The 24,380-nt window shown below is 44.8% G+C and overlaps 1 protein-coding gene across 6 annotated transcripts in view; it reads left to right on the plus strand.

The window, feature by feature from the left end:
* The window catches only part of nfixb (nuclear factor I/Xb), a 310,864-nt gene that overhangs the window by 271,690 nt on the left and 14,794 nt on the right, over positions 1–24,380 (plus strand). For 4 of the 6 annotated variants that reach the window (XM_069927186.1, XM_069927182.1, XM_069927184.1 and 1 more), the window contains exons 9-10: positions 13,248–13,395; positions 20,816–20,907. In XM_069927186.1, the coding sequence (XP_069783287.1) occupies positions 13,248–13,395; positions 20,816–20,907 (240 nt within the window). The remainder of the gene's footprint in view (positions 1–13,247; positions 13,396–20,815; positions 20,908–24,380) is intronic. The other 2 variants (XM_069927187.1, XM_069927188.1) reach the window with 1 other exon arrangement.

Genomic DNA, 24,380 nt, shown 5'->3' on the forward strand with positions numbered 1-24,380 from the left:
TCATGGGGAGAAGGGACCGCAAGGGGTGCAGGATGAGTGGAGGAGAAGGGTTGTTGGGTGGTGTGGACTGAGGGAGCTGGTGGATCCATGTCCTGGTCATTCACGGTTCACCTTCCACTGGCATCTGTCTTGTTCCCCACCCACCCTCATTCGTCATATCCCCACCCATTCCATCCCTATCCGTCCCATCCACACCCATCCCATCACCATCCATTCCATCCCCACCCAAACCATCCCTACTCGTCCCATCCCCACCTGTTCCAACAATATTCCCATCTCAGTTCAGCTGTGGTGAAGCTTCCTCACGCTGGAAATTCCCAATCTCTGCACTGAACCCTTCTCCAGGAGCAGGGATCATTGACTTTTGCATCTCAGTGAGACTCACTCTTTAATTCAGGTTTGCTTGCTGAAATGCTTTATGGGAATGACTGCTTGGTTGAGATATCTCTGTTATGCTGCAATTTCATGAACAATATTAATTATGTTCTGTTATAAGAAGCAATAATGCCATCAGGAACACTGCAATATTCCCACCAAACTTCTCTCCTCTTCAGAGAGTTGACTTTGTATCCTTGTCATGTGGCATCACAGATAGATTGGGCTGTAAAGAAATCTTTTGGCACATTTGCCTTCATAAATCAAAGTATTCAGTGCAGGAGCTGGGATGTTTTGGTAAAGTTATACAAAACATTGATGATGCTACATTTGGAGTATTGTGTGCCATTTTGGTCACCTAGTTACAGGAAATAAATCAATAAGATAGAAAGAGTGCAGAGAAGATTTATTAAGATGTTGCCCGACTTCAGGAACTGAGCTACTGGGAAAGATGAAACAGGTTAGGACTTTATTCCCTGGAGCGTAGAAGAATGAGGGGAGATTTGATTGAAGTATTTAAAACTATGAGGGGGATAGACAGAGTATATATAGGTAGGCTTTGTTCACAGAGGTAGGTGAGAAACAAACCAGAGGACATGGGTTCAGGATCATAGGGGGAAAAAAGTTTAGGGGGAACTTCTTCACACAGAGAGTGGTGGGGGTGTGGAGTGAGCTACCAGCTGAAGTGGTGAATGCGGGCTCAATTTTAAAATTGAAGAAGAATTTGGACAGGTACATGGATGGGAGGGCTATGGACTGGGTGCAGGTCAGTTGGACTAGGGAGAAAAATGTTTGGCACAAACAGGAAAGGCCGAAGGGCCTGTTTCTGTGCTGCAATGTTCTATGGTCTTGGGAGTGAAACCTGACATGGAACTTGAAAATGGAGCAGGCATGTATATGGGGGAAGGAGGTGAATGAGATGGGGGAGAGAGTTCCAGTGGATGGAAGGAATGAGGGGGAAAACAATGCTACATGGGGGAAGGGAGAAATTCTGTAGACCTACTGTAGTACTGTGAGCAAGTAGAAATTGGTGGCACTATCTGAGACACTTGGAAGATGCAAGAGGTGGTATTGGTGGGTGGGTTTGACGAAGTAGATTTTAGAATATAATAAAATTGTAAGTTTTTCAATGGTGACTGGAAGGGAAAAGAGGGGATGCACTACTTGTGGTTGCGATCCTTTCTTGTTTTCAGGTTGGGGGATGATAAGAAGCTTATTTGGTAGGGTGTTGTGAGGCTAACAGATTAATCCTGAGAGATGTTTGGGGAATATGTACCTATATGGAGCAGTCAAGCAGTCAGGTCAAATGTTCCAGAAAACTGGAGATTAGAAAATATAAATAAGGTGATATTGTAAGTCATGAGGCAGTCTCCTTTATAGAAAGTTAGCTTCTTGCTATAACGGAGTTCCCATGTTTTGCAAAGTGATTAAAAGTTTGTTTCTGCAGCTACTTTCATGTTTACTTTCAGGGAGCCTCGGAGCCACTTTAACAGGTTGAGTGGGAGGGAGGTTAGAACTTCAGGCCATTAACTGGCTCCAATATCACTCAGAGTTCCAGCTGAGATCACTTCCTGGTCATGGGAGTCTTGCTTTATCTGAGATGCACTGATCATTTGAATTCAAATCCCACTGATGATATTCGCAAATTTAAATTTTGTCCAACAAACTATGGCAGCAGGGGAGCACGGTTAGCGAGGTGGTTAGCGCCACGCCGTTACAGCGCCAGTGACCCGGGTTCAAACCCGGCACTGCCTGTAGGGAGTTGGTACGTTCTCCCCGTTTCTGTTTGGGGTTTTTCCCAGGGGCTCTGGTTTCTTCCCGCCTGGGTTGAAGGTTAATTGGGTGAAATTGGATGGCACGGGCTCGTGAACTGAAAGGGCTGTATGCCGAAATTGTAAAAATTTACATTTAAAAAAATTAAAAATCAGTGGAATGAGGATGAAAGGAAATGTTTGGATTGTTGTTAAAACCCAGCAAGTCCACAAATGCCCCTCAGGAAGGAAGAACATCAGATTCAGGAATGGGCCAGCAGTCATCCCCTTGTGTCTGACTCCCTCAAGGTTTCCTGCCTGCTCCCTCAGCCCTTTCTATCCAAAAGCCTGTCAGTCTCGACCTTAAACTGACATCGATAAAGGGTAGAGAATTACAACGTTTCACAAAGTTTTGAGAAAACTAATTTCTCTCAATCTCAGACAGAAGTGACCTGATCCTTAACCAGAATCCCTGCTGCCTGCTTCTACATTCTGATTGGAGAAGCCCCCTCAAACCTCTCCCTGATGATCCCTCTCATAATTTGCACAGATTGGTGAACTCATCTCACTTGTAAACTTCAGGCAACCTCATTCAAACTCCCTGTGACAGGCAAATGTCCAAGAACCGATCAAGGAATTTACAAACATGGTCCTCTGAAGGCCAGCAAGTCACTCGCTTGCTCAGGACAGTGAAAGATGGGTACTGAATACCAGCCTTGCCAGGGGTGCACACATTCTGAGGAAAGGCGGGCAGCAGTCAACATTGTTTATGAAAGGGCTCTCGAGGTCTTCCGATGGTGCGGGGAGGAAAGGTTGGGAGGAAGGGGAACCTGACATGGAAGTGGACCCGATCTGTGGGGCAAGGAGGTGAATGAGGTTGGGGAGGGAGTTCCAGTGATGGAAGCAATGAGGGGGAAAGTTTCATGGAGGAAAAGGGAGGTCGTCCGACAAGTAGAAATGGGTGGCACTTGCTAAGGTAAGAATAATAACGATAAGGTCCTTACAGAGAGACCTGAGACGCTTGGAAGGTGCAGGAGGTGGGATTGAGTGGAAGGGAGATTAAAACTTCCTATACCTGTGTGGTGCACTGAGGTAGCTGCGAGCAAGCACAAAACTCAAAACGACTGTACAATAGGCTTTATTCAGATAAAAGTCTGAACACCAGTTCATGCTTCGGTGGCTCTCGTGTGACTGGCTCAGGTCTATATTCGGGTCGGCTGATTGACAGCTGGCCAGGTGGAGTCAGCCCCCAAGGGGATCTATTCGGGTCAGCTGATTGACAGCTGTCCAGGTGGAGTCGGCCCTTAGGTGGTCTTCCTGCAGGTACAGAGATCGCCCCCTGAAGTTGGCTGGTGGTCGTATCACCACAACCTGGTGCAATTGTGCTTTAATTAGCCTACTTAAAGGACAAATTGGGAAGCAGACTGAGGTTACCAGAAGGAAGCAGTTTTGAATATGTGATTACAGACACAATGATAATTAAAAGATTTATAACGAACATGTACATTAAGCTGCAAGAGAAGGAAAATGATGAAATAAGCTATAAACCCAAACAAAAGTAGGAAAAAGATTTAAACATAAAGATAAAAAATGAAACATGGGAAAAGTTATGCTCTGGAACTGTGAAGAATATAATAAACATGAGGTTATGCAAGATACAGTATAATTGGTTACACAGGCTATATATCACGTCCCAAAAGTTAAATAAATGGGACCCAACAGTATCAGACAGATGTTTTCACTGTAAGAAGGAAACAGGAACAACAATACATGCAATTTGGGCATGTGAGAAAGTGGGAAAGTTTTGGGAAGATCTAAATCAGGTATTAAATAAAATCACAAAAAGCAACATACCAAAAAATCCAGAGATCTTTCTTCTAAGTAATATAAGAAGTAAAGAATTAAACCTCAAACTGGATGAAGCGCAAAAAAGATTTATTATGATAGCCTTAGCTGTAGCAAAAAAATGTATAATGTCAACTTGGAAATCAGAAGAGAGCCTGAGAGTACAGCAATGTACTCCATGTATTCCATTGGAAAAAATAACATACAATTTAAAAAATAAAGTCACATTATTTGAACAAATTTGGGAACCGTACATGGAACACAACAGAGAGAGCTTGCCTCAGATCTCCACCCCCTAAAATGATAGAATGAGAAGAAATCAAAATGACTTGATCCAGTGTGTAAAAGTAGATGACACAATTTTCTTGTTTATTTTCATTGTGTGATGACATTGTTTAATGGGTTTATTGCATTGTATATGTTGAATGTTTAATGGGTTTGGAGGGGGGGGAGTGGGAAGGTAGGGGGAAGAAATGCCACTGTGTATATTTAAGAGGGAAATGTTTGTATGTATTTTGATTGATGTGATTCACAGTGTGAAAAATAAAAAAAATTAATGTCCCAATTTCAGTGAAAGATCAAAAAAACACTCAGTGACCGAGGCCTTGTTTCTAACAGAATAAATTAGCAATATTTCAACAAACTATCAGGTAGCATAGTTTGGTTTGACAACAATGCTCTGGGCACCGATGGCATCCTATCCCATCCTATGGCAGAGATGCTCTGTGATTAGTAGGGCTTACTTAAGGTGGTATGTGTGTGGAAAGAAAGGGGTTGAGAATCACTGCTCTTAAGATCATTATTAATACAGTAGCACCTCTGAAGAGCCGTGCCTCTCGCTAAAACAGGCAGATTTTCTGAGATGCTGCACTTTGGCGAGAATTTTTTTTACAAACTTCAGATCAAAATGGTTAATTATTGTTATGTGTGCTCTGTAATTATCCATTGAGCAGTGAAACATAACCAGGAATTAACAGTTGACAGGAAAAATAACTAACAGTAAACACAAGCGTTGAAGAGGCCGAGGTGGGAGGTGTCGGTGGTTTAACGGGAGATGATTGGGTTATCTTGGCTGAGGTTTCCCCCACATGAACCTCCGTTTGACCCAGTTCAGGCTCAAAAGCTGACTTAAAGAACAACTCGTGATGTCCCGCCCTGAACAGCAGAATCTCAGCTCTGATTGCATTGAGCTGGCATATCTGAATTGGCTGATGAATGAAGGGTTTATAATTGGCTTGTCACAGGAATGTTGGGAATAATCGACCAGTGTTCCCAGTTCTGCTTGCTGATCAAAGCTTCATACCAGGAAAGTGCCCAGCTTAAACTGAGCCTCTGGTGTTTCTTGTGGGAAAGAGATAGACCATTCAGCCCTGCAAGCTCTGTACTGGCCAATTGCTCCAACACCAATGCTTTCCTTACCTCCCCAGGACCCTTTAAGCATGGAGGATAATGCTGTTTACAATGTGGGCTTTCTTGTGAAGATCACAATGGGTCGGAAGATCAAACTTAAGACTAACCTCTAGGCAGCTTAGCTCTCTCCAGCTCAACATTAAAGTGGTCTCAGCTGAATGTCGAGAAGACTGATCAAGCAAAGTTACAGGGTGACATGATTAGCGCAATGCTGTAACAGCAACAGTGACCCAGGGCTTGGAACCTGCGCTGTCTGCAAGGAGCTTGTACGTTCTCCCCATGTCTGCGTGGGTTTCCTCCCAAGGCTCCCATTTTCTCCAAAACATACAGGGTTGTAGGGTAATTGAGGTAATTGGGAGGCACAGACTCGTGGACCAAAAGGGTCTATCAATGTGCTCTATATCTATTGGAGAGGCACGGTGAACATCGTGGTTAGTGCAACACTCTTTCAGCGCCAGTGACCCAGCTTGATATCCCGCGCTGTCTGTAAGGAATTTGTACGTTCTCCCTCTGTCTGCATGGGTTTCCTCTCAGTTCTCAAGTTTCTCCCCATCCTTCAGCATATATATGGTTCGTAGGTTAATTGGTGTATTTGGCCTGTATTTAAAATATAAGCCATTGGATGCTCTAGCCTGGCTATGCTGAATGTTGCTGGAACCAGCATGTCTCTAAACTCCCAAAGAGGATTTTCTGTGGGAGTGGTGTTGACTTCTGAGCACCCGAAGTGAAAATCCTGTAACAAGAGAAACTTGGAACCATGGAATGCTCCAGCACATAAAACAGCCCATTCGGCCTTTCTAGTCTGTGCTGACCATTGTTCAGCTGGTCCCAATAACCTGCTCCCATTCCATAACCCTCCAGACCTCTCCCATGCATGTATCTATCCAATTTATTCTTAAAACTCAAGATCGAGCCCACATTCACCACATCAGATGGCAGCTTGTTCCACACTCCCACTACTGATTGCAGAACTTTCCCCTAATCTTCCCCCTAAACTTTTCACCCTAAAGCCATGTTTTCTTGTATTTATCTCTCCTAATCTAAGTGGAAAGAGCCTATTTGCTTTTACTCTTTCCAAAACCCTCATAATTTCAAATCTCCCCTCATTCTTCTACACTCCAAGGAATAAAGTCCTAATCTGTTTAATCCTTCCTTGTAACTCAACTTCTGAAGACCCAGCAACATCCTAGTCAATCTTCTCTGCACTCTTTTAACCTTATTGATATCCTTCCTGTAGTTCAGTAACCAGAACTACACACAATACTCCAAATTTGGCCTCGTCAATATCTTAAATAACTTCAACATATCATCCCAACTCCTATATTCAATACTTTGATTTATAAAGACCAAGATGCCAAAAGTTTTCTTTACAACCCTGTCCATCTGTGATGCCACCACACATAAAGCCATACTAACTGTCCTTAATCACTATTTATTGGTAATGCAAAACAAAACTGACTCAACATGCACATGTAAACAAATAAAGAAATGTAAATAAACGGTGAAAAATAGAGAGAGAAAAAAAATCAATAAAGTGCAAAAGTAAGAATCCTTAAGTGAGTCCCTGATTGAGTTTGTCATTGAGGAGTCTGAATATGGATGGGGACCAGCTGTTCCTGAAGCTGGTGGTGTGAGTCTTGTGGCACTGATACCTCTCTCCTGATGGTTGCAGTGAGAACAGAGTGTCTGCTGGGTGGTGCGGATCTTTGGTGATCGCTGCTGCTCTCCGACGGCAGCGTTCCCTGTAGATGTTCTCGATAGTGGGGAGGGATTTGTCTGTAATGTCCTGGGCTGTATCCACTATCTTTAAGCTCAGAGGTATTGGTGTCCCTCTTCTGCCAGGTGTCTCCCACACCATTAAGCGCAGGAGCTCAGAGCAGTCAGTGAGCCTCCTGTGTCTTTGCCCAATAAACACAGTGGATAAAACCAATAAGCTGTTCTTGAGTTGGCGTGTTACAGTAAACGATTGATGGAGTGCTTCAAATCTGGTAAATGCCCTCCTTCTGTGGATCAAAATGTGAAAAATTATCAAAGTAAAATAACCCCACTGTCATCCTCCCCACCCAGGCACAGGAAGTCCTCGAAACATAAACTTCCTGTCAACCACAAGTCAGTCAGCTCAAGCAACAACACCATTCATTTCCTACGCCACAGAGGTTGGCGTGGTAACCGGTTCACTCTTGGACACAGAGCTGCGTTCTGTGCATGTCTCTTCCGGGTAATCATCTGTTTGGCTTGCCGAACCTTGCTGAGTTTGCCGTGGTAATCATTGATGAATGGGTTCCAGAGGCAGGGGTTCTGCGGCTACCACTCGACAACCTCTTCAAAATCCCATGCAGCAGTGTGATATCGCTTTGACCGGCAGTTCTCAACACTTTCTCCCCCCACTCACTTACCACCTTAAGTAATTCCTTACTAACCACAGAGCACCTCTGGCATAGGATGGCATAGGATGGGATAGGTGCTCAGTAAGGGATCGCTTAAGGTGGTGTGTGAGAGGGACAAAAGGGTTGATAACCTCTGGCTTAGACCAACACTCAGCCATTGACAAGGAGCAGCGAGTGCCAACCTTATCACCAGCCATTCAGGAGATATCTTAAGTCCAAGGCCAAAGTGGCCACCTTTCATCATTCCCTTGGAGAGACTGGATGACGAGTGGGGAGAGTCGAGTGCATCTGATACTCATCCTCTTGAGGCTCCTTCAACCTGATTTCACTGTTGGAAAGAGCCCCATCTTGAGTTTCCAGAGTTAGAGAACTGAGGCTGGTGGGCATGAAGATCTATTGTCGCACTGAACGGAGCAGTTGGGGGACTGAATGGTGTTAGGTTCCTTTCACATGTGGCTGAGAGGTTTGGCCGTGTCGCAGTTTGGGGCCTGGAATGCTTTGGCAGGGATGGTTGTGGACTATACCCTGGGGTCTAGTCAATTTGGTTGAGCTCACTCCCAGAATAAACAAGTTATCCAAAGGAATGCAGTGAACAGACGAGTATCCTACCAAGGTTGGGAGACCCACTGCATTAAAAAAAACATTGTCAGAGCCTGGAGCCTGGACTGACCCTGAGCCATGTTTGAGTCCATTCGTGTGGCCTGTCATTCGCCCGTGCTGACCTCAGTTGTTCAGAGCAGGTTGTGGATGTGGGCAGGAGCAGGAGGGAAGTCACTGCAGGCAAGGACTAAGCTTGTACCCACTCTGATTCCAAGGGGGAGTGAGGATTTGTCTTCCTGAATACTTATGGGCATATTTTATAGATGTTGGGTTGCTGATCTCAAAAATCACGTACTTTTTAAAAAAGATATAAGCCATTTTTTGTGATTTCCTGTCATATTTAAAATCTATTAGTATATTGCCCACAAAACAAGCTGTTTTGGTCAGTCAAGTAATCCTGGGCCTGCACTCATTGCAGGTGCTATGTAAATGTTGTCTTAGGCCTAGGCATGCTTAGTCAGGATAGATGCAGTCAGGCTATAAAAGCAGCTCACATATACAGATGTTGTGCATTACATTGATTATAGATTGAACACATGTTGATGCACATGTTCTTCAGGCAACCGCATAGTGAGTGTAGTTAACAACAGTATTTATTGTCATCAGGAAGATTTAATACAGCAGAAATGTCTTTTCAATGTCACAACATAGGCTGGAGTCCAGTGACTAGTGGAGAACCGCAAGAATCTGCTCTAGAACCCCTGTTCTTTGAGCTTTTTATGTATGACCTGGATGAAATGATGGAAGGCTGGGTCAATAAGTTTGGGGATGATGCGGTTGGAGGAGTTGTGGATGGAGCTGAAGGTTGTCAAACATTACAAGAGGATATAGACAGGATGCAGAATTCAATCTGGATAAGTGTGAGGTGATGCATTTTGGAAGGACAAACCAAAAGGCTGAGTACAGGGTTAATGGTTGGTTACTTAAGAGTGTGGATGAACAAAGGGAGCTTGGGGTCCAAATCCATACATCCCTCAAGGTCGCCACACAGGTTGATAGGATAATTAAGAAAGCCTATGGGTTGCTGGGTTTCATTAATAAGGGGATTGAGTTCAAGAGGAGAGAGGTCATGTTGCAACTACAAATCTTTAGTGAGACCACACAAAGTATTGTGTTCAGTTCTGGTCCCCTCATTTTAGAAAGGATGTGGAAGCTATGGAGAAGGTCCAGAGGGGATTTAACAAGATTTTACCTGGATTTGAAAATAAGTCTTATGAGGCAAGGTTAGCAGAGCTGGGACTTTTCTCTTTAGAGCTTAGAAGGATGGGAGGATATTTAATAGAGGACTACAAGATTATGAGAGGCATTGAAAGGCAGTGCCTTATTAGCCAGTGCCCACGGCAGGAAGAGCAAACACCAGAACATATATGTACAAAGTGAAGAGAGGGAGGTTTAGAGTAGACATCAGGGATTGGTTATGACACAAAGAATTGTGGGAGCCTGGAATGCTTTGGCAGGGATGGTTGTGGAGGCTGAAACATTAGTCACATGGATGGAAGAAAAATAGAGGGTATGGGTGAAGTGGCAGTTGATGAAGTAGACAAAGACAATGTGGTCAAACAATAATCATGGCTTTTATAAGCAGAAACTCATGGTACAATAATGAAAGACAATAGATGCATATACAATTATATCCAAGGGGAGTGTCCTTAACAGTAGAGATAATGCACAGCCAATGTTAGTACAGTAAGGCTCGCCAGAGGGGAGACAGGCAGCTTGGCAGATCTTCACCACAACGGGGAAGGGAGGCTTAGTACTTTAAGGAACATATGGGTCAGCACAACATCAAGGGCTGAAGGGCCTGTACTCTGCTGTAGTGTTCTATGTTCTAACAGCTGGGAATCATTCTGTTACGCGAGAATACGCATAAAGCTCAAAGACGTACCATGACTGCACTGATTAACAAAGCCTATGAACTCTACTTCGATTGTAAAATTGGTGACCAAGACAAACCCTGGGCTCCTCACATTTGTTGTGTAACATGTGCAGTCAACCTGAGAGCTTAAACATGCGATTAAACATGCTAATTCAATCAAAGTTAATTTCATGTTCCTCCAACTTCCTACGTGATGCAACAAATCTGAAATGATCTTTGTGTTCGGCTTGAAGTTGTCCATCCCCAATATTTTTTTTCAGAAAGGAGTCCATTAGAAAACAATTTATTGTCCAGTGTTCCCAGTGGAGATTAGATAGTAGGAATGGGAAAGGCCTTTGGTCAGTTCTTTTCTCTGCTATCCTTCAAAGCTAAAGGCAGCTCAACTAATCCTACAATTTAAGGCCGGGATCTGCATGGGAAAACTTATTGGTCTGAATATGCATCTGCTATTTTAACAGGATTATTTTTAGCTCTGGGCTCTGTCCATGGAGGCCAATGTTTTTTAAGGCAATGGGTCTCTCCACCTCTGTAGGATACACATCTGCTTTGATTCATGCAACTTGGTTATTCTGGAGTGAGCTTAACCAAAACTGACTGTACCCCAGGGGTACAATGCAGGGCCCAAACTGCGATATGGCCAAACCTCTCAGCCACACTTGAAAGGAAAGACACCTCTCGCTCCCTCAGCTCCTCCATTCAATGGGTCAATAGGTCTTCATGTCCACCAGCCTCAGTTCTCTAACCCTGGAAACCTCAATCAAAATCAAGACAGGACTCTTTCCAACAATGACATCGGGTTGAAGAAGCTTCAGACCTATGTCAAAGATGTGCAATTTCTTTTTGTTTGATGCTCTGTCCATCAAATGGTGCCAGCAAAGTAACTGGGGAGACAGATTTAAAGCATCTGGCAAAGTAATCAGTGATCTTTTGAAGAAATTAAGTCTTCTACATAATTGCTGTGGTAAAGCTTTCAAAGCTGATCAAATCAATTTTCACAGATCTTTGGAAAGGGAGGTGGGTATATATTTGAAGGGAGTGTAGATTGCAAAATTATGGTTGAAAGTTAGAGATGAGCCTGTTCCACCGACCCAGTGCAGAAATGGTCCTTCAATTCGATTACGCAGTTTTCAGATGGAACTGGGCTGGTAAGGTACAATGGGCTCCTCAGCACCTGATGGAGATGGGAAGTAGATCTGTGGCATAGTCGTCTGGTGTGCGGTTGATGCTGAAGGAGAGGTCATGTGTTTCTGCTGCTCCCTGCACCTTCGAGAAGGAAATCCATAAACCTGGATTGAAGGGAAGCTTGCGGGTCAGGCTGTGAATGGATGTGCCACGGCAAGCTCTCCACATTCATCAGTGAGGCACAGAAGGTGCTGCTCAAAGTTCCAATCCAGGCTGAACAGGGCTTTGAATGTTAAAGCACAGTCAACATTGGCCTTGTGAAGGGAAGGTTGTGCCATAGTCAACATGGCCTCATGAAGGGAATGTCATGCCTCACAAGCCTAATTGAGTTTTATCTGGAGACAACAAAAGAAATTGATGAAGGTAGGGCAGTAGATGCGCTGAATATGGATTTTATAGAGGCATTTTACAAGGACCCCCGTGAGCAGCTCTTTTGGAAAGTCATGAAGCAAGGGATCCATGGAAACGTGGCTGCATGGATTCAGAATTGGCTTTCCTGCAGAAAGCAGAGAGTAGTAGAGGATGGAAAGATTTCTGCCTGGAGGTCGGTGACTTGTGGAGATCTGGAGGGATCTATCCTGGGACCTCTGCTCTCTGTGTTCTTTATAAATTACCTGGGTGAACAGGTCAATGAATGGGACAATAAGTTGGCAGACAACACCAAGGTAGGAGGTGTGTTGGATAGTGTAGAAGGTTATCATAGGTTACCAAAAGATATAGACAGGATGCAGAGTTGGGCAGAAAAGTGGCAGATGGAGTTCAATCTGTATAAGTGTGAGGTGAGAAAGGAATCTCAGAGCTGTATGCGATTTCATATGAAAATAAAATAAATCTGATACATTTTAGAAACCTGAAGTCTGAGTACAGGGTTAATTGTTGGATACTTAACAGTGTGGAGCAACCGAGGGTCCTTGGGGTTCAAATCTATACATCTCCCACGGTCACTGCACAGGTTGATAGGACAGCTAAGAAAGCCTATGGGATGCTGGCCTTCATTAATAGGGGGACTGAGTTCAAGAGTAGAGAGGTCATGTTGCAACTCTACAAATCTCTGGTGAGACCACACAAAGTATTGTGTTCAGTTCTGGTCACTTCATGATAGGAAGGATGTGGAGGCCACGGAGAGGGGTAGAGCAGATTTACCAGGATATTTCCTGGATTGGAAAATAAATTTTATGAAGCAAGGTTAGCAGAGCCAGGGCTTCTCTCTTTGGAGCGAAGGAGGATGAGGTCTACAAGATTCTGAGAGACATAGATAAGGTGGACGGCCAACACCTTTTTTCCAGGGCAGGAATAACAAACTCGAGGACATCTGTACAAAGTGAAGGGAGGAAAGTTTAAGGTTTTAAACATGAGTTGCCTTGCCAGGGGTGGTGGTGGAGGCTATAACATTAGGGGCATTGAGGAGACTCTTAGATAGGCACATGGATGGAAGAGGGTTATGGGGTGGGGAGGGTTTAGGTTTTTTTGGTAGGAATATATAGGTCAGCACATCATTGAGGGCCAAAGGGCCTGGACTGTGCTGTAGTGTTCTATGTTTCTCAGTGAATTATGACATTCAGGATGGTGGATAGAAGGGTCCAAGGTAAAAGAGTGGAGACATAAATTGTATGTTGTCACACCTCTTCGCATTTTGACTGATGGGAGAAGAGTACATTGGGATTGGGAGTGAGGGAGGGGAGAGAGGGCTCAATGCTTGAAACTGGACCGTGGTCTCAACACTGCAAGCAGATGGACAGATGTAAATTACAGGTCCCACTGCCGTTGTCTAATTAAAATGTGTGTGCTCTTTCTTTGCATTTTTCTCTTCCACATTCACAGCCAAATGGCAGCAGCCAGGGCAAGGTCGCAGGATCATTTCTACTGCCGCCTCCACCACCCATGGCCAGGCCGGTCCCCCTACCAATGTCTGACCCAAAATCAACCAGTGCGTCCCCTGAGGGAGGAGCCACCTCACCCACGTCACCCTGTAAGTGAAGCCACATCCTCCGTCATGCTGTCTGTGCTATTGTGTGTTTTATCCAGGTATCATCACCTTCCTCGCACATTTCCCGCATCAGGTGAGACCCTCGATGTGTCTCCTGACAGTGGAAAAACACACTGAAATGCTGGTGGAAACAGTAGGTCTCATAGCACCCAGGGGAGGTAAAGATATATTATGGACAGTTTGGGCCTGAGCCCTTCCTCAAGGTTCCTTCAGGCACCTGAATTAAAAGGCTGGTGAGAAGGGAAAAGTGTAGACCAACAGATGAAAAGGTTATTGGATATGAGGAGAGGAAAGATGAGAATTGATTGGGGGAGGGGGGGGGGTTGTTTGTGGATCCGTGAATGGAAACAGTGGGAAAAGAGAAGAGAGAGAGAGAGAGACAGAGTTTGAGGAAAGGAGTCATGGGGACAGGGGTGTATCTATACAAAATAGTACTTATGGCAGCGGTTTCCATTCTGGTCACTTGGATGCTAAAAGAATCTTGTTGTTGTCTATGACTCATTCAAACAAATTCCATATTTGAGTTAAGTTGAGTTTTCCAAAGTTTATTAAATGATATTAAACATTGTTAACATTAAACATTAAAATTTTGTTAAATATTGTTAAACGCTCAATAGAAAATGTCAGAAGAAACTTTTACTATCCATTCTGCAGAACAAAAGAACTAAAATTCTCATCTCCCAAGCAAGCAAACTAGTTATGTCCCTGAAGCAAAGATGTTACTAGTAGACAGCATAACAATATGTTAATCAAAAGCAACAAACAGACAAGTGGCAAGCATGAAGCACATTTCAACCCCTACAGCATCAAAATAAATGTCAACAAGGAGGTCTCATGAGACCTGGCCTTGGTGGCCGCCATGTTGTATTTATATTGTGTAAGTTCAGAGTGAATGATAGAACGAGCAAGGAGGACGAACAAAGGTGGCAGTGGTGCTGATGGGGGCAGTGGGTTGGCATTGTCTCAGTGGTGCCCCCTTCAAGTGGCGACCCCCCTTCAAGTGGTGCCCAGGACACGTGCCATGCCTGTCAGACCCTGCATGGGGAGACAAGGATACCTTTCCTCTTATCATCTCCAATTAACGGCTATTGTCTGGACTCCTCCCCTTCTTCTCTTTTCACCAGCCCTTTAATATAGGTGCCTGCCTGCTTTTTACTCATACCTTGAGGAAGGGCTCAGGCCTAAAACATCAGGAATATATCTTTACCTCCTATGGACATTGCGAGACTGGCTGAGTTCCTCCTGAGTTTCTGTGTTTTTACTGCAATCACAGCTTCTGCAGACTTTCGTGTTTCATTCCTGAGGGGAGGCCCGGTCTGGAGATCACAATGTATTATCTGCACATTGTTAACCAGGATAGGGTGCAGAGACTGTTCTTCCACTAGTGTGGATATCAACACCAGCCAGGGCAAGGTCGCAGGATCATTTCTACTGCCGCCTCCACCACCCATGGCCAGGCCGGTCCCCCTACCAATGTCTGACCCAAAATCAACCAGTGCGTCCCCTGAGGGAGGAGCCACCTCACCCACGTCACTTTGGGGCCAGGAATTCAGAATTTACAATCTGCATTGGAGTGGAGGGTGATTGGAATGCATTGCTGGTCCTGGTGGGAGAGGCTGGTACAACAGGGACATTTAAAACACTCTGATGAGCACATGGAGAATTGGGGAAGTTATGGGCTTGTGGGGTTGGAAAGGGTAAGAATGATATGTGGTAGGTTTACAACGGCACAACATTGTGGGCCAAAGGGCCTGTAATGTTCTAAAACACTCTACATGCAGAAGATAACAGCAGAACATGCTGGAAGCATTCAGCAGATTAGGCAACATCTGTGGAGAGAGAAACAGCTGATATTTCTGGTCAAAGACCTTACATCAGAAATGGCAGCATGTCTGTAATTAATCCTCTCTCTCCACGGATGCTCCCTGAGTGTTTCCAGCATCCACTACCCTCTCATTCCCCCTTGTATCTGTCTCCACATCTTTTACAAATGGAGGGCGGTGGCCGCTTGCAATCGTTTCTCTGCGTCTCTATTTTAAATTGACGGCCTTTTTTCCTGAAGTTGTGCTCTCTTGTCCTAGTCTCCCCGACCATGGGAAACTACTTTGTCACATCTTCTCTGTACAGCCTTTCAGCATTCGAAATGCCTCATGAGGACCCGTCTCATCTTTCAGTACTCCAATGAGTTCAGTCGAAGAACTGACAATCGTTCCTCATATACTAACCCTTTCATTCCTGGTATCATTCTAGTAAATCTTCTCTGAACCCTCTCCAAATGCCAGCACAACTTTTCTCAAATACGGCGCCCAAACCTGTACGCAGTTCTCCAAGTGAGGTCTCACCAGTGCTTTACAGAGACTCAACATTACATCCCTGCTCTCATAGACTATTCCTCTCAAAATGAATGCCATCAAATCTGAATCCACCACACTTCTAGGTAACGTGCCCCTGATCTAATCAACCCTCCAGGTGAAGATTTTTGCCCTTAATTCCTGTCTGGTTTCTCTAACAAATTATTTTGAATTGATATCTGTTTGACCGACGTTCACCCCAAGTCTGCCACCCTGTATGAACCGTGGCTGCCCTCTCCCCTGAACTCAATCTGTTGAATTCAATGTTCAAGCTTCCTGTATTGTTCTAAACACAAAATCCCTTTCCTTTATTTGCTTTGTGAAGGCTCAGAAAGAGACACCATGATAAGAACATGAGAAACAGGAGCAGGAGTCAGCCATTTGGCCCATCGAGTCTGTCTCCACCTACTGCCTTTTCCCCCTATCCCTTAAACTCCAACTATGGAAAAATCTATCCAACCTGGTCTGAAATATATTTACTGAGGTTGCCTCCACTGCTTCAATGCTTGAATTCCACAGATCCACCTCCCTCTGGGAAAAACAGTTCCTCCTCACCTCCATTCTAAATCTACTACCCTGAATCTTGAGGCTACGTCCCATAGTTCTGGTCTCCCCACCAATGGGAACAACTTACCCACTTCTATCATATCTGTGCCTTTCCTAATTATATACATTTCCATAGGATCCCCTTTCATTCTTCTAAATTCCAGTGAGTACAGACCCAGATGACTTAATCTCTCCTCATAGGCCAACCCTCTCATCTCTGGAATCAACCTGGGGAACCTCCTCTGCACCGCCTCCAAAGTCAGTCCATCTTCCACAAGTAAGGAGACCAGAACTGCACACAGTTCTCCAGATGCGGCCTCACCAGAACCTTGTACAGTTGCAGCAGACCCACTCTGCCCCTAAACTCAAACTCCCAAACGATCCAAAGAGAAAACACTGGTTGTGCTTATACAATCGGAGGGTAATGAAGTTGAAAACGTACAAAAGGGAGACTCTGAGCATCTGTAGAGCCCACCACCTAATCTGATCCTGCTGCTTCCTGCATGTTTATGACCTTTGTAGCCCCACGGCATCCTATCCAGACCATCAGTGACCCCGAGTTCCAAGCATCCAAGTTTCCCCCCCCTCCTCAGCCTCTGGTTCCCAACTCCCAATATGATCAGACGGTGCCCGAGGCCCGTCGGGAGCCCATTTTGCCATCAGCGCACTCATGGACCCGGTCCCCATCTCTGGTTAAGTGGAATATACAGAGTCCTGGTGTGATTAGAAAATATATTGAGTGCTATCTACCAGAAATCTCAACAATGATTTCTTCCTACTTCCTGCTTCAAAACCACTCAAAAAATGTTGAATTGAATTTGCTGGTAATTTATCTGAAGTCAAGTGCAGGAATTCCCTTGATTGTTGGCACAAGACCATTGATTCTCCATGAATCAATTCTAAGGCATTTCTTACTGTAGAGAACATCACCCTCTGCCTTCAGAAATACGTTGTGCATCGTCAGTCACAAGGCACGTTGCCCAACCTTGTTGCTTCACACAATTTCACTCAACAAAATTATTTCTAAGCACGCAGCATTTTGTAAATCAAAAAGTGACTGTATGATTGCCTTCCAATAAATATTTTGTTCTCTAAATGATGAAGTCTTTTCTCTTAAATCTGTCCTAAACTTGTCCTCAGGCACCAATGTGAGCTTTTCTTTTATAACTCGTGTTATTTTTTCATATATCCCACCTCTCCCCTTTAGATATCTACTTCCTTCTTGTAAAGAGAGAAGTCATGCTTCAACAGATCAGCCCCATTGTTCTTTCCCCACAGCCTTGCATCTGGTGGGCCAGGCTCGATATATATCTGCTCATTTATCTTATGACTGAATCTCTACTCATTTATTTTTTTTTTGCCACTACTTTTTCCCGGGGTGACAGAGGGCAATGATTTAAGGCAGCAGTTCTCCATCCTATACCATACATGCTCTATGGTTAGTAGGGGATTACTTCAGGTGGTGTATGGGTGGGGAAAAAAAGGTTGAGAACCATAGGATAAAGAGAGGGTAGAAAAGTTTAGGAGAGACATCAGGGGTAGGTTTTTTACTTAGAGAGTGGTGAGTGAAGGCATTGCCGGGGGTGGTGTCTGAGGCTGGTACATTAGGGACATTTAAAAGATTCTTGGATAAATAAACGTAGGTTATGGGTGTGAAGTTGGAAAAAGTGAGATTGTTGAGGAGTAGGTTTACATAGGTCACCACAACATTGTGGGCCGAAGGGCCTTTACTGTGCTGAGGGTCAATTTTTTGCTGCCAATTGACTGACCTGTAGATCCTCACGAGGGTTCTGAGAGCTTTTCTGTAGTGTTGTCTGGAACCTGTCATGAGTGGGCAGGATCTGAGGGAGGTTGATAGGAATGCAGGCAGAATGAAATGGGATGGGTGTGGGTGGTTGATGGCTGGTGTGGATTTGTGCACTGTGGTCCTTCTCGTCGGCGATGGGCAGCACTGATCGGTCTTTTACCTATGGCCACCTGCGCTCCCTAGGCTTGTGCACAGAGACCCATCACCAACAGCTCAGTGTTGGTGCCTCAGAATGAATAGGATTTGATTTCACTGTCCCACCAATGGTCCAGAAGAGTTAGATAGAGAAGTTAAGGAAAGTTGTTCCTAAGAGTACCTGAAATGCACCATTAAAAGATGCAGGGACAGGTACAAGGGGGGATGAGAGTTTGGTAAGTGTGGGGCTGTGGATTTTCGATCTTCTGCTAGGTCTCCTCCTCCATTCAACCAACATGCAGAGGGATATGTTGGCCTAGTGTAAGTGGGCAATGGGAGAATCGAGGAGAGGAGATATATATATGTCAGGAGCAATGGGGTACAGGGAGAATGGGATAAAGTGGGATGATCCAAAGGCTGGCATAGACCCAACGGGCTGATTGATCTCTGTTGTAAGAAAATATAAGAAAATGAGTGAGAGTAGAACTGGATGTAGGGTTGGAGGAACAATATTTAATCCATGCTCACAAAAGGGGGTGTAAAGGCACTTGGGTGAGAGCAGAATGGGACTAATGGCATTGCGCTACAAGGATGTGGAACAGGTACAATGGGCCGAGTGGTGTGCTTCTCCAATCCTATGAAACATTAGGGAGATAGGCAGAGTGTGGTCCCAGTGCCTGCTATGTGTCGGATTGTTGTCTTACACAGTTGTTGGCGGCACATTTAGCAAAGGGGTTAGCAAAATGCCATTACAGCCCCAGCGACTGGGATTTGAATCCCGCGCTGTCTGCAGGGTGGTTGTACATTCTCCCCATGTCCGCGTGGGTTTCCTCTGAGTGCCATGGTTTCCTCCCACCCTCCAAAAACATACTCTCGGATATCAGGTAAATCTGGGTGTAATTGGGTGGCACAAGTTTAAATGTCCAGAATTGGCTTCTACCATGCTGTAAATAACATTTTTTAAAAATTAAATTTAACAAAGTCCCTCAAAAGTGAGATCTTACCTATAATAAAGATTGAGGCCGGAGGTGCAAACTGTAAACCTCAGATGACCACATGATGGGAGAACCTCTGCCTTGGTATCGTCTATAAATGCTCTCCAGTGATCGATCGGTGCCAGCGGCAACCGTACCTACTTTTTGGTTCGGTTAACTTGGGGCAGGGTGGAGGAGTGAACAAGGGGTGTGAATGACCAGAACCAGAAATCTTGTCAGCATGAAACACACCAAATGAAAGATGAATTCCTCCTCTTTGCTTTAAAGGCATTGTTGAGTTATTTGGTCCCACGTGATTTATCCTGGGATATTTCATGGTTTTCTGAGGCTTCCCAAACTCCCCCACCTGACTCCTGTCTTCTGCTAGAAACTGATGAGTGTTTGATGTTCTGCTTGGCATTAATGAGCTGTGGCTGCACTGGGCGGGGGTAGACAGTGGCTAACATCCTCCATATATCTGCCAAAGAAGGAGTATTGAACAATCTATTTCCAAAGTAAACAATATCAGTAGGTCCACAGAACTAGGATGGGGAAGAATGGGGTAGGTGGTACGAATTGTTTTCCCTTGGGGAGGATGTCAACAACATAATGACACAAAGCTTGCAAAGGGATCTGGACCAGCTGGAAAAATAGGCTGAAAAATGACAGATGGAATTTCATGCAGACAAGTTGTGAGGTGTTGGAAGGAACAAACCAAGAAAGGATGTATACGGTAAATGGTCAGGCACTGAGGAGTACGATAGAGCAGAGGGATCTGGGAATATGGGTACATAATTCCCTGAAAGTGGTGGACAGGTTTGTAAAGAGAGCTTTTGACATATTCATAAATCAAAGTATCGAGTCCAGGAATTGGAATATTATGGTAAAGTTGACTTAAAGTATTGATGAGGTCAAATCTGGAGCATTGTGTGCAGTTTTGGTCACCAATCTCCAGCAAAGATATCAACAAGATAGAAAGAGGGCAGAGAAGATTTACTAGGATGTTGCCCGGACTTCAGGAACTAAGTTACAGGGAAAGGTTAAACAGGTTAGGATTTTATTCCCTGGAGCGTAGAAGAATGAGGGGAGATTTGATCGAGGTATTTAAAATTATGAGGGGTATTGACAGAAGAAATTCAAGTAGACTTTTTCCACTGAGGGGAGGTGAGATACAAAACAGAGGACATGGGTTAAGGGTGAAAGGGGAAAAGTTTAGGGGAAACATTAGGGAGAATGTCTTCACATAGAGAGTGGTGGGAGTGTGGAACGAGCTGCCAGCTGAAGTGGTGAATGCAGGGCCAATTTCCACATTTAAGAAAATATTGGACAGGTACATGGATGGGAGGAGTATGGAGGGCTATGGTCTGGGTGTGAGTCAGTGGGACTAGGCAGAGTAATGGTTTGGCATAGTCTAGAAGGGCCAAAGGGGCTGTTTTCTGTGCTCTGTTCTATGGTTGTAAGAAGACATTTGGGGATACGTTGAGAGGTGGGGGCGGGGGGGTTGGGTGGGTTTGAAGGCCTTTGTTAGCCTGTTTCTGTGGACTCTCAGATCTTCCCACCTTAATCCTCTCCCTCTCCTCCTTTAACAGCTTACTCAACGCCCAGCTCCTCATCGGCAAACCGATTTGTCAGCATTGGACCACGGGATGGGAACTTTGTAAATATCCCGCAGCAGTCACAGGTGAGTGAAGCAACCTGCATTCTGCACAGGAGCCGTGAAACGGGTGTGCGGAGACCAGAACCAGACACTCAGTTACCATCAGGGACACAGACCCTGTTTCTAGGGTTCAATCTCAGCACCAGTCAGTCTCTCCTGAGGAAGATTAACAGGAGACGTGGCCCCCATTCTTTGAAACAACCAGTTAGCAAGAGTTCTGGACTAAGGGAGACCCTCTGGACTTCCCGGGACCCAGATTCAACCATGACATCAGATGCTGTCAGTGTGGAGTTTGCAAGCTCACCCTGTGATGTGTGGGTTTCCAGTTTCCTCCCACATCTCAAAGAATTCCCAGAGTGGCAGAATCTAGAAGGAAATGATGGGATTGGTTGTAAATGGGTGGTCGGCGATTGGTACAGATTTGATTGACTCAAGGGCTGTTTGTCTCTGTAACTCTGAGGCCAGACCCACAATACACGAGGGGAATTTAAACACAGGGAAATTAATAATTCTGGATTTAAAAAAATATATATTAAAGGCAAAACTGCCAAGTTATTATACATTTTTTTAAAAATTGGTTCAGCAATATCCTTTGGGAAAGAAAATCTGCCATCCAAATCCAGTCTGACCTATCAGTGCCACCTGATGGGGTAAAACATGAAGGTCTGCAGATACCACTAAGATGGCATTAAGATTGGAGGAGGTGTGGACAGTGAGGAAGGTTTTCAAAGCTTGCAGGGGGATCTGGACCATCTGGGAGAATAGGCCAGAAAATGGCAGATAGAATATATGCAGACAAGTGTGAGGTATTGCATTTTGGAAGGAAAAACCAAGAAAGGACATACATGGTAAATGGTAAGGCACTGAGGAGTGTGGTAGAACAGAGGGACAGAGAATTCAGACATAATTCACAGGTGGATAGGGTTGTAAATAGAGCTTTTGGCATATTGGCCTTCATAAATCAAAGTATTGAATCCAGGAGCTGGGATGTTATGGTAAAGTTGTATAAGACATTGGTGAGGCCACATTTGGATTACTGTGTGCAGTTTTGGCTCCTGAACTACAGGAAAGATATCAATAAGGTAGAAAGAGTGCAGAGAAGATTTTCCAGGATGTTGTCCAGACTTAAGTCACATCCATGTACCTGTCCAATATTCCCTGGAATATAGAAGAATGAGGGGAGATTTGATGGAGGAATTTAAAATTATGAGGGGGGTAGACAGAGTAAATGTAGGTAGACTTTTTCCACTGAAGGTAGGTGAGATACAAACCAGAGGACATGAGTTAAGGGTGAAAGGGGAAAGGTTTAGGGGGAACTTCTTCACACAGAGAGTGGTGGGGATGTGGAACGAGCTGCCAGCTGAGGTGGTGAATAGAGGCTTAATTTTAACATTTAAGAAGAATTTGACAGATACATGGGTGGGAGAGGTATGGAGGGGTATGGACTTGGTGCAGGTCAGTGGGACAAGGCAAAACAAATGGTTCAGCTCAGACTAGAAGGGCCAAAGAGGCCTGTTTCCATTCCTTGACTGAAGTAAAAACACAACGTGCGAGGTGAGTGCCATGCTGCATAACAAGGAGATAGGGGGGTAGTGAGGAGCAGGAATCTACGCCCGAGATGGTCCAAGATTGTGGCAAAACTGATACAGCAGGGAGAGGGGAGAAGGAAGAGCTAAGTAGTTCAGGCTTGTGTATGGTCCCCACAAGAGCCTTTTCCCATCCCTATATAACGTACCCCACCTACAGTTCTTCTGTGTGCCTTTACCAATCTTGCACCCATGTGTGGTAGGGAAAAGAGAGTTGGAAGAGCTGGAGGAGGGAAAGAGAGAGGGAGTCAGAGAAGGGGAGAGAGAGAGAGAGAGAATGGAAGAAAGAGAGAGTAAGGGAGAAACTAAAAGAAAATAAGAGAAAAGGGAGAGGTAGAGGTAAAGATTGACAGAGATGCAGAGAAAGGGGAGGGAGCAGAGAAGAGAGGTGAGATGACCAGTCTGCTCCCACACTTACCTTTCACGATCTCATCTGTTCATTCAATAGAATCCGAGACACTTTCTCACACCAGCATATTACCTGAACCCTAGAGAGTGGAGAGTAGAATGACAAAAAGCTGGTTGAACTTTGCCATGGAGTGAATTAGTGCAAGGGGGGAAGGAAGGGGTGTTGTAGAGAATGGATCAGGCTTGCAGTAGAAGAAAGAATGCTTCAGCTTTGAGTTCTTGTGCCAAAAGGGAACATCTGGGCCTCTGATGTGTGTGTCATGCATTTTGTGAATTTGCATTGTTACATATCAACCATGGCTGGATCAGCACAAAGGAAAATTACCTCGGTAAAATAATATTTGGAACATTACATTTCTCTGGAAAATAAACGTGTATCCTTTTTTATTGGAATCTGCCAGCCAGACAAAGATGTATTTTCTGAACTCTGTAAGCATCCTTCTAACATTAAGCATGTACCTCCATTGACCACATAACCATTAGGAGTATCCTGCTTGCATGTCTCTTGGAGTTTGTGGCCAGGTTACACTTCCTGTTGACTCCTACCAAGGGCTCTGCTCTCCACGTTGACAAAAGACTTCCATGAGAATACCTTGGGTGGGTTGTCCCGGGACTGGGCTGTCGTCGCAGACACCACGCGATGGGTTAACGATGCCCGCTGCCATCAGACACAGAACATGTGAGGGGATGACCTGCAAAGACGTGAACACAGTGGAAAGTTTTCTAGCCAAGGAAGAAGATGCTTTGCACTACCTCTGTGGCCTTCAGACCAAGTACTTTGTATCCCCCTGGATTCCAGGTGATTCTTCCCTCTTTGAGTGATGAAGGCTCCTTCTGTCACTGGTTCCCACTTCCCACCATCCCATCTCCAACCTTCTTGGCTCATGCTTGTTATCCACAAGCTCGCTGAAGGATTCCAAGTTTTACAGCCTTATTGGAAGCTACACAAGTTCTCCTGGTTGTTTGGCTACCACCTCTCTCGATGGTTGGCAGAGTGATAACACGATAGGGGGAAAATCCAGAGTGTGGGAGCAATGTTTCAGGATGGGAGGTGACCGCTTCTAAGATGGAAATAACTCGTAATTGACAGCTGCCAATGACCCTACAGACTCACGTGTCTTTGGGATATGGGAAGAAATTGGACCAATGGTACGAATCCCATGCAGGCACAGGAAGGACGTGCAAACTCCACATGGGTAGCACCTGAGCTCTGGATCAAACATGGTTCCTGGAGTTGTGCTGCAGTTCTATCACTGAGGTTTATGGGTTAGGGTGGGTTTAGTACTTTTTTTTAAGGAATATATGGATTGGCACAACATCGAGGGTACTGTGCTGTAGTGTTCCGTGTTCTATGTTGTGCTCCCACTTCTAATGCCATGTTTCAAACAATGTCAACAGAAATGGGTTCTCCACCCAGGAGGGGCTCAGTAGGATATGGGCCAAAGGTAGGTAAATGGGACACCCCGAATGAAAATGCGGCCGGCATTGGAAGATCTTGGCAAT

This window comes from Narcine bancroftii, chromosome 3, assembly GCF_036971445.1.
Source record: "Narcine bancroftii isolate sNarBan1 chromosome 3, sNarBan1.hap1, whole genome shotgun sequence".
Classification (NCBI taxonomy): domain Eukaryota; kingdom Metazoa; phylum Chordata; class Chondrichthyes; order Torpediniformes; family Narcinidae; genus Narcine; species Narcine bancroftii.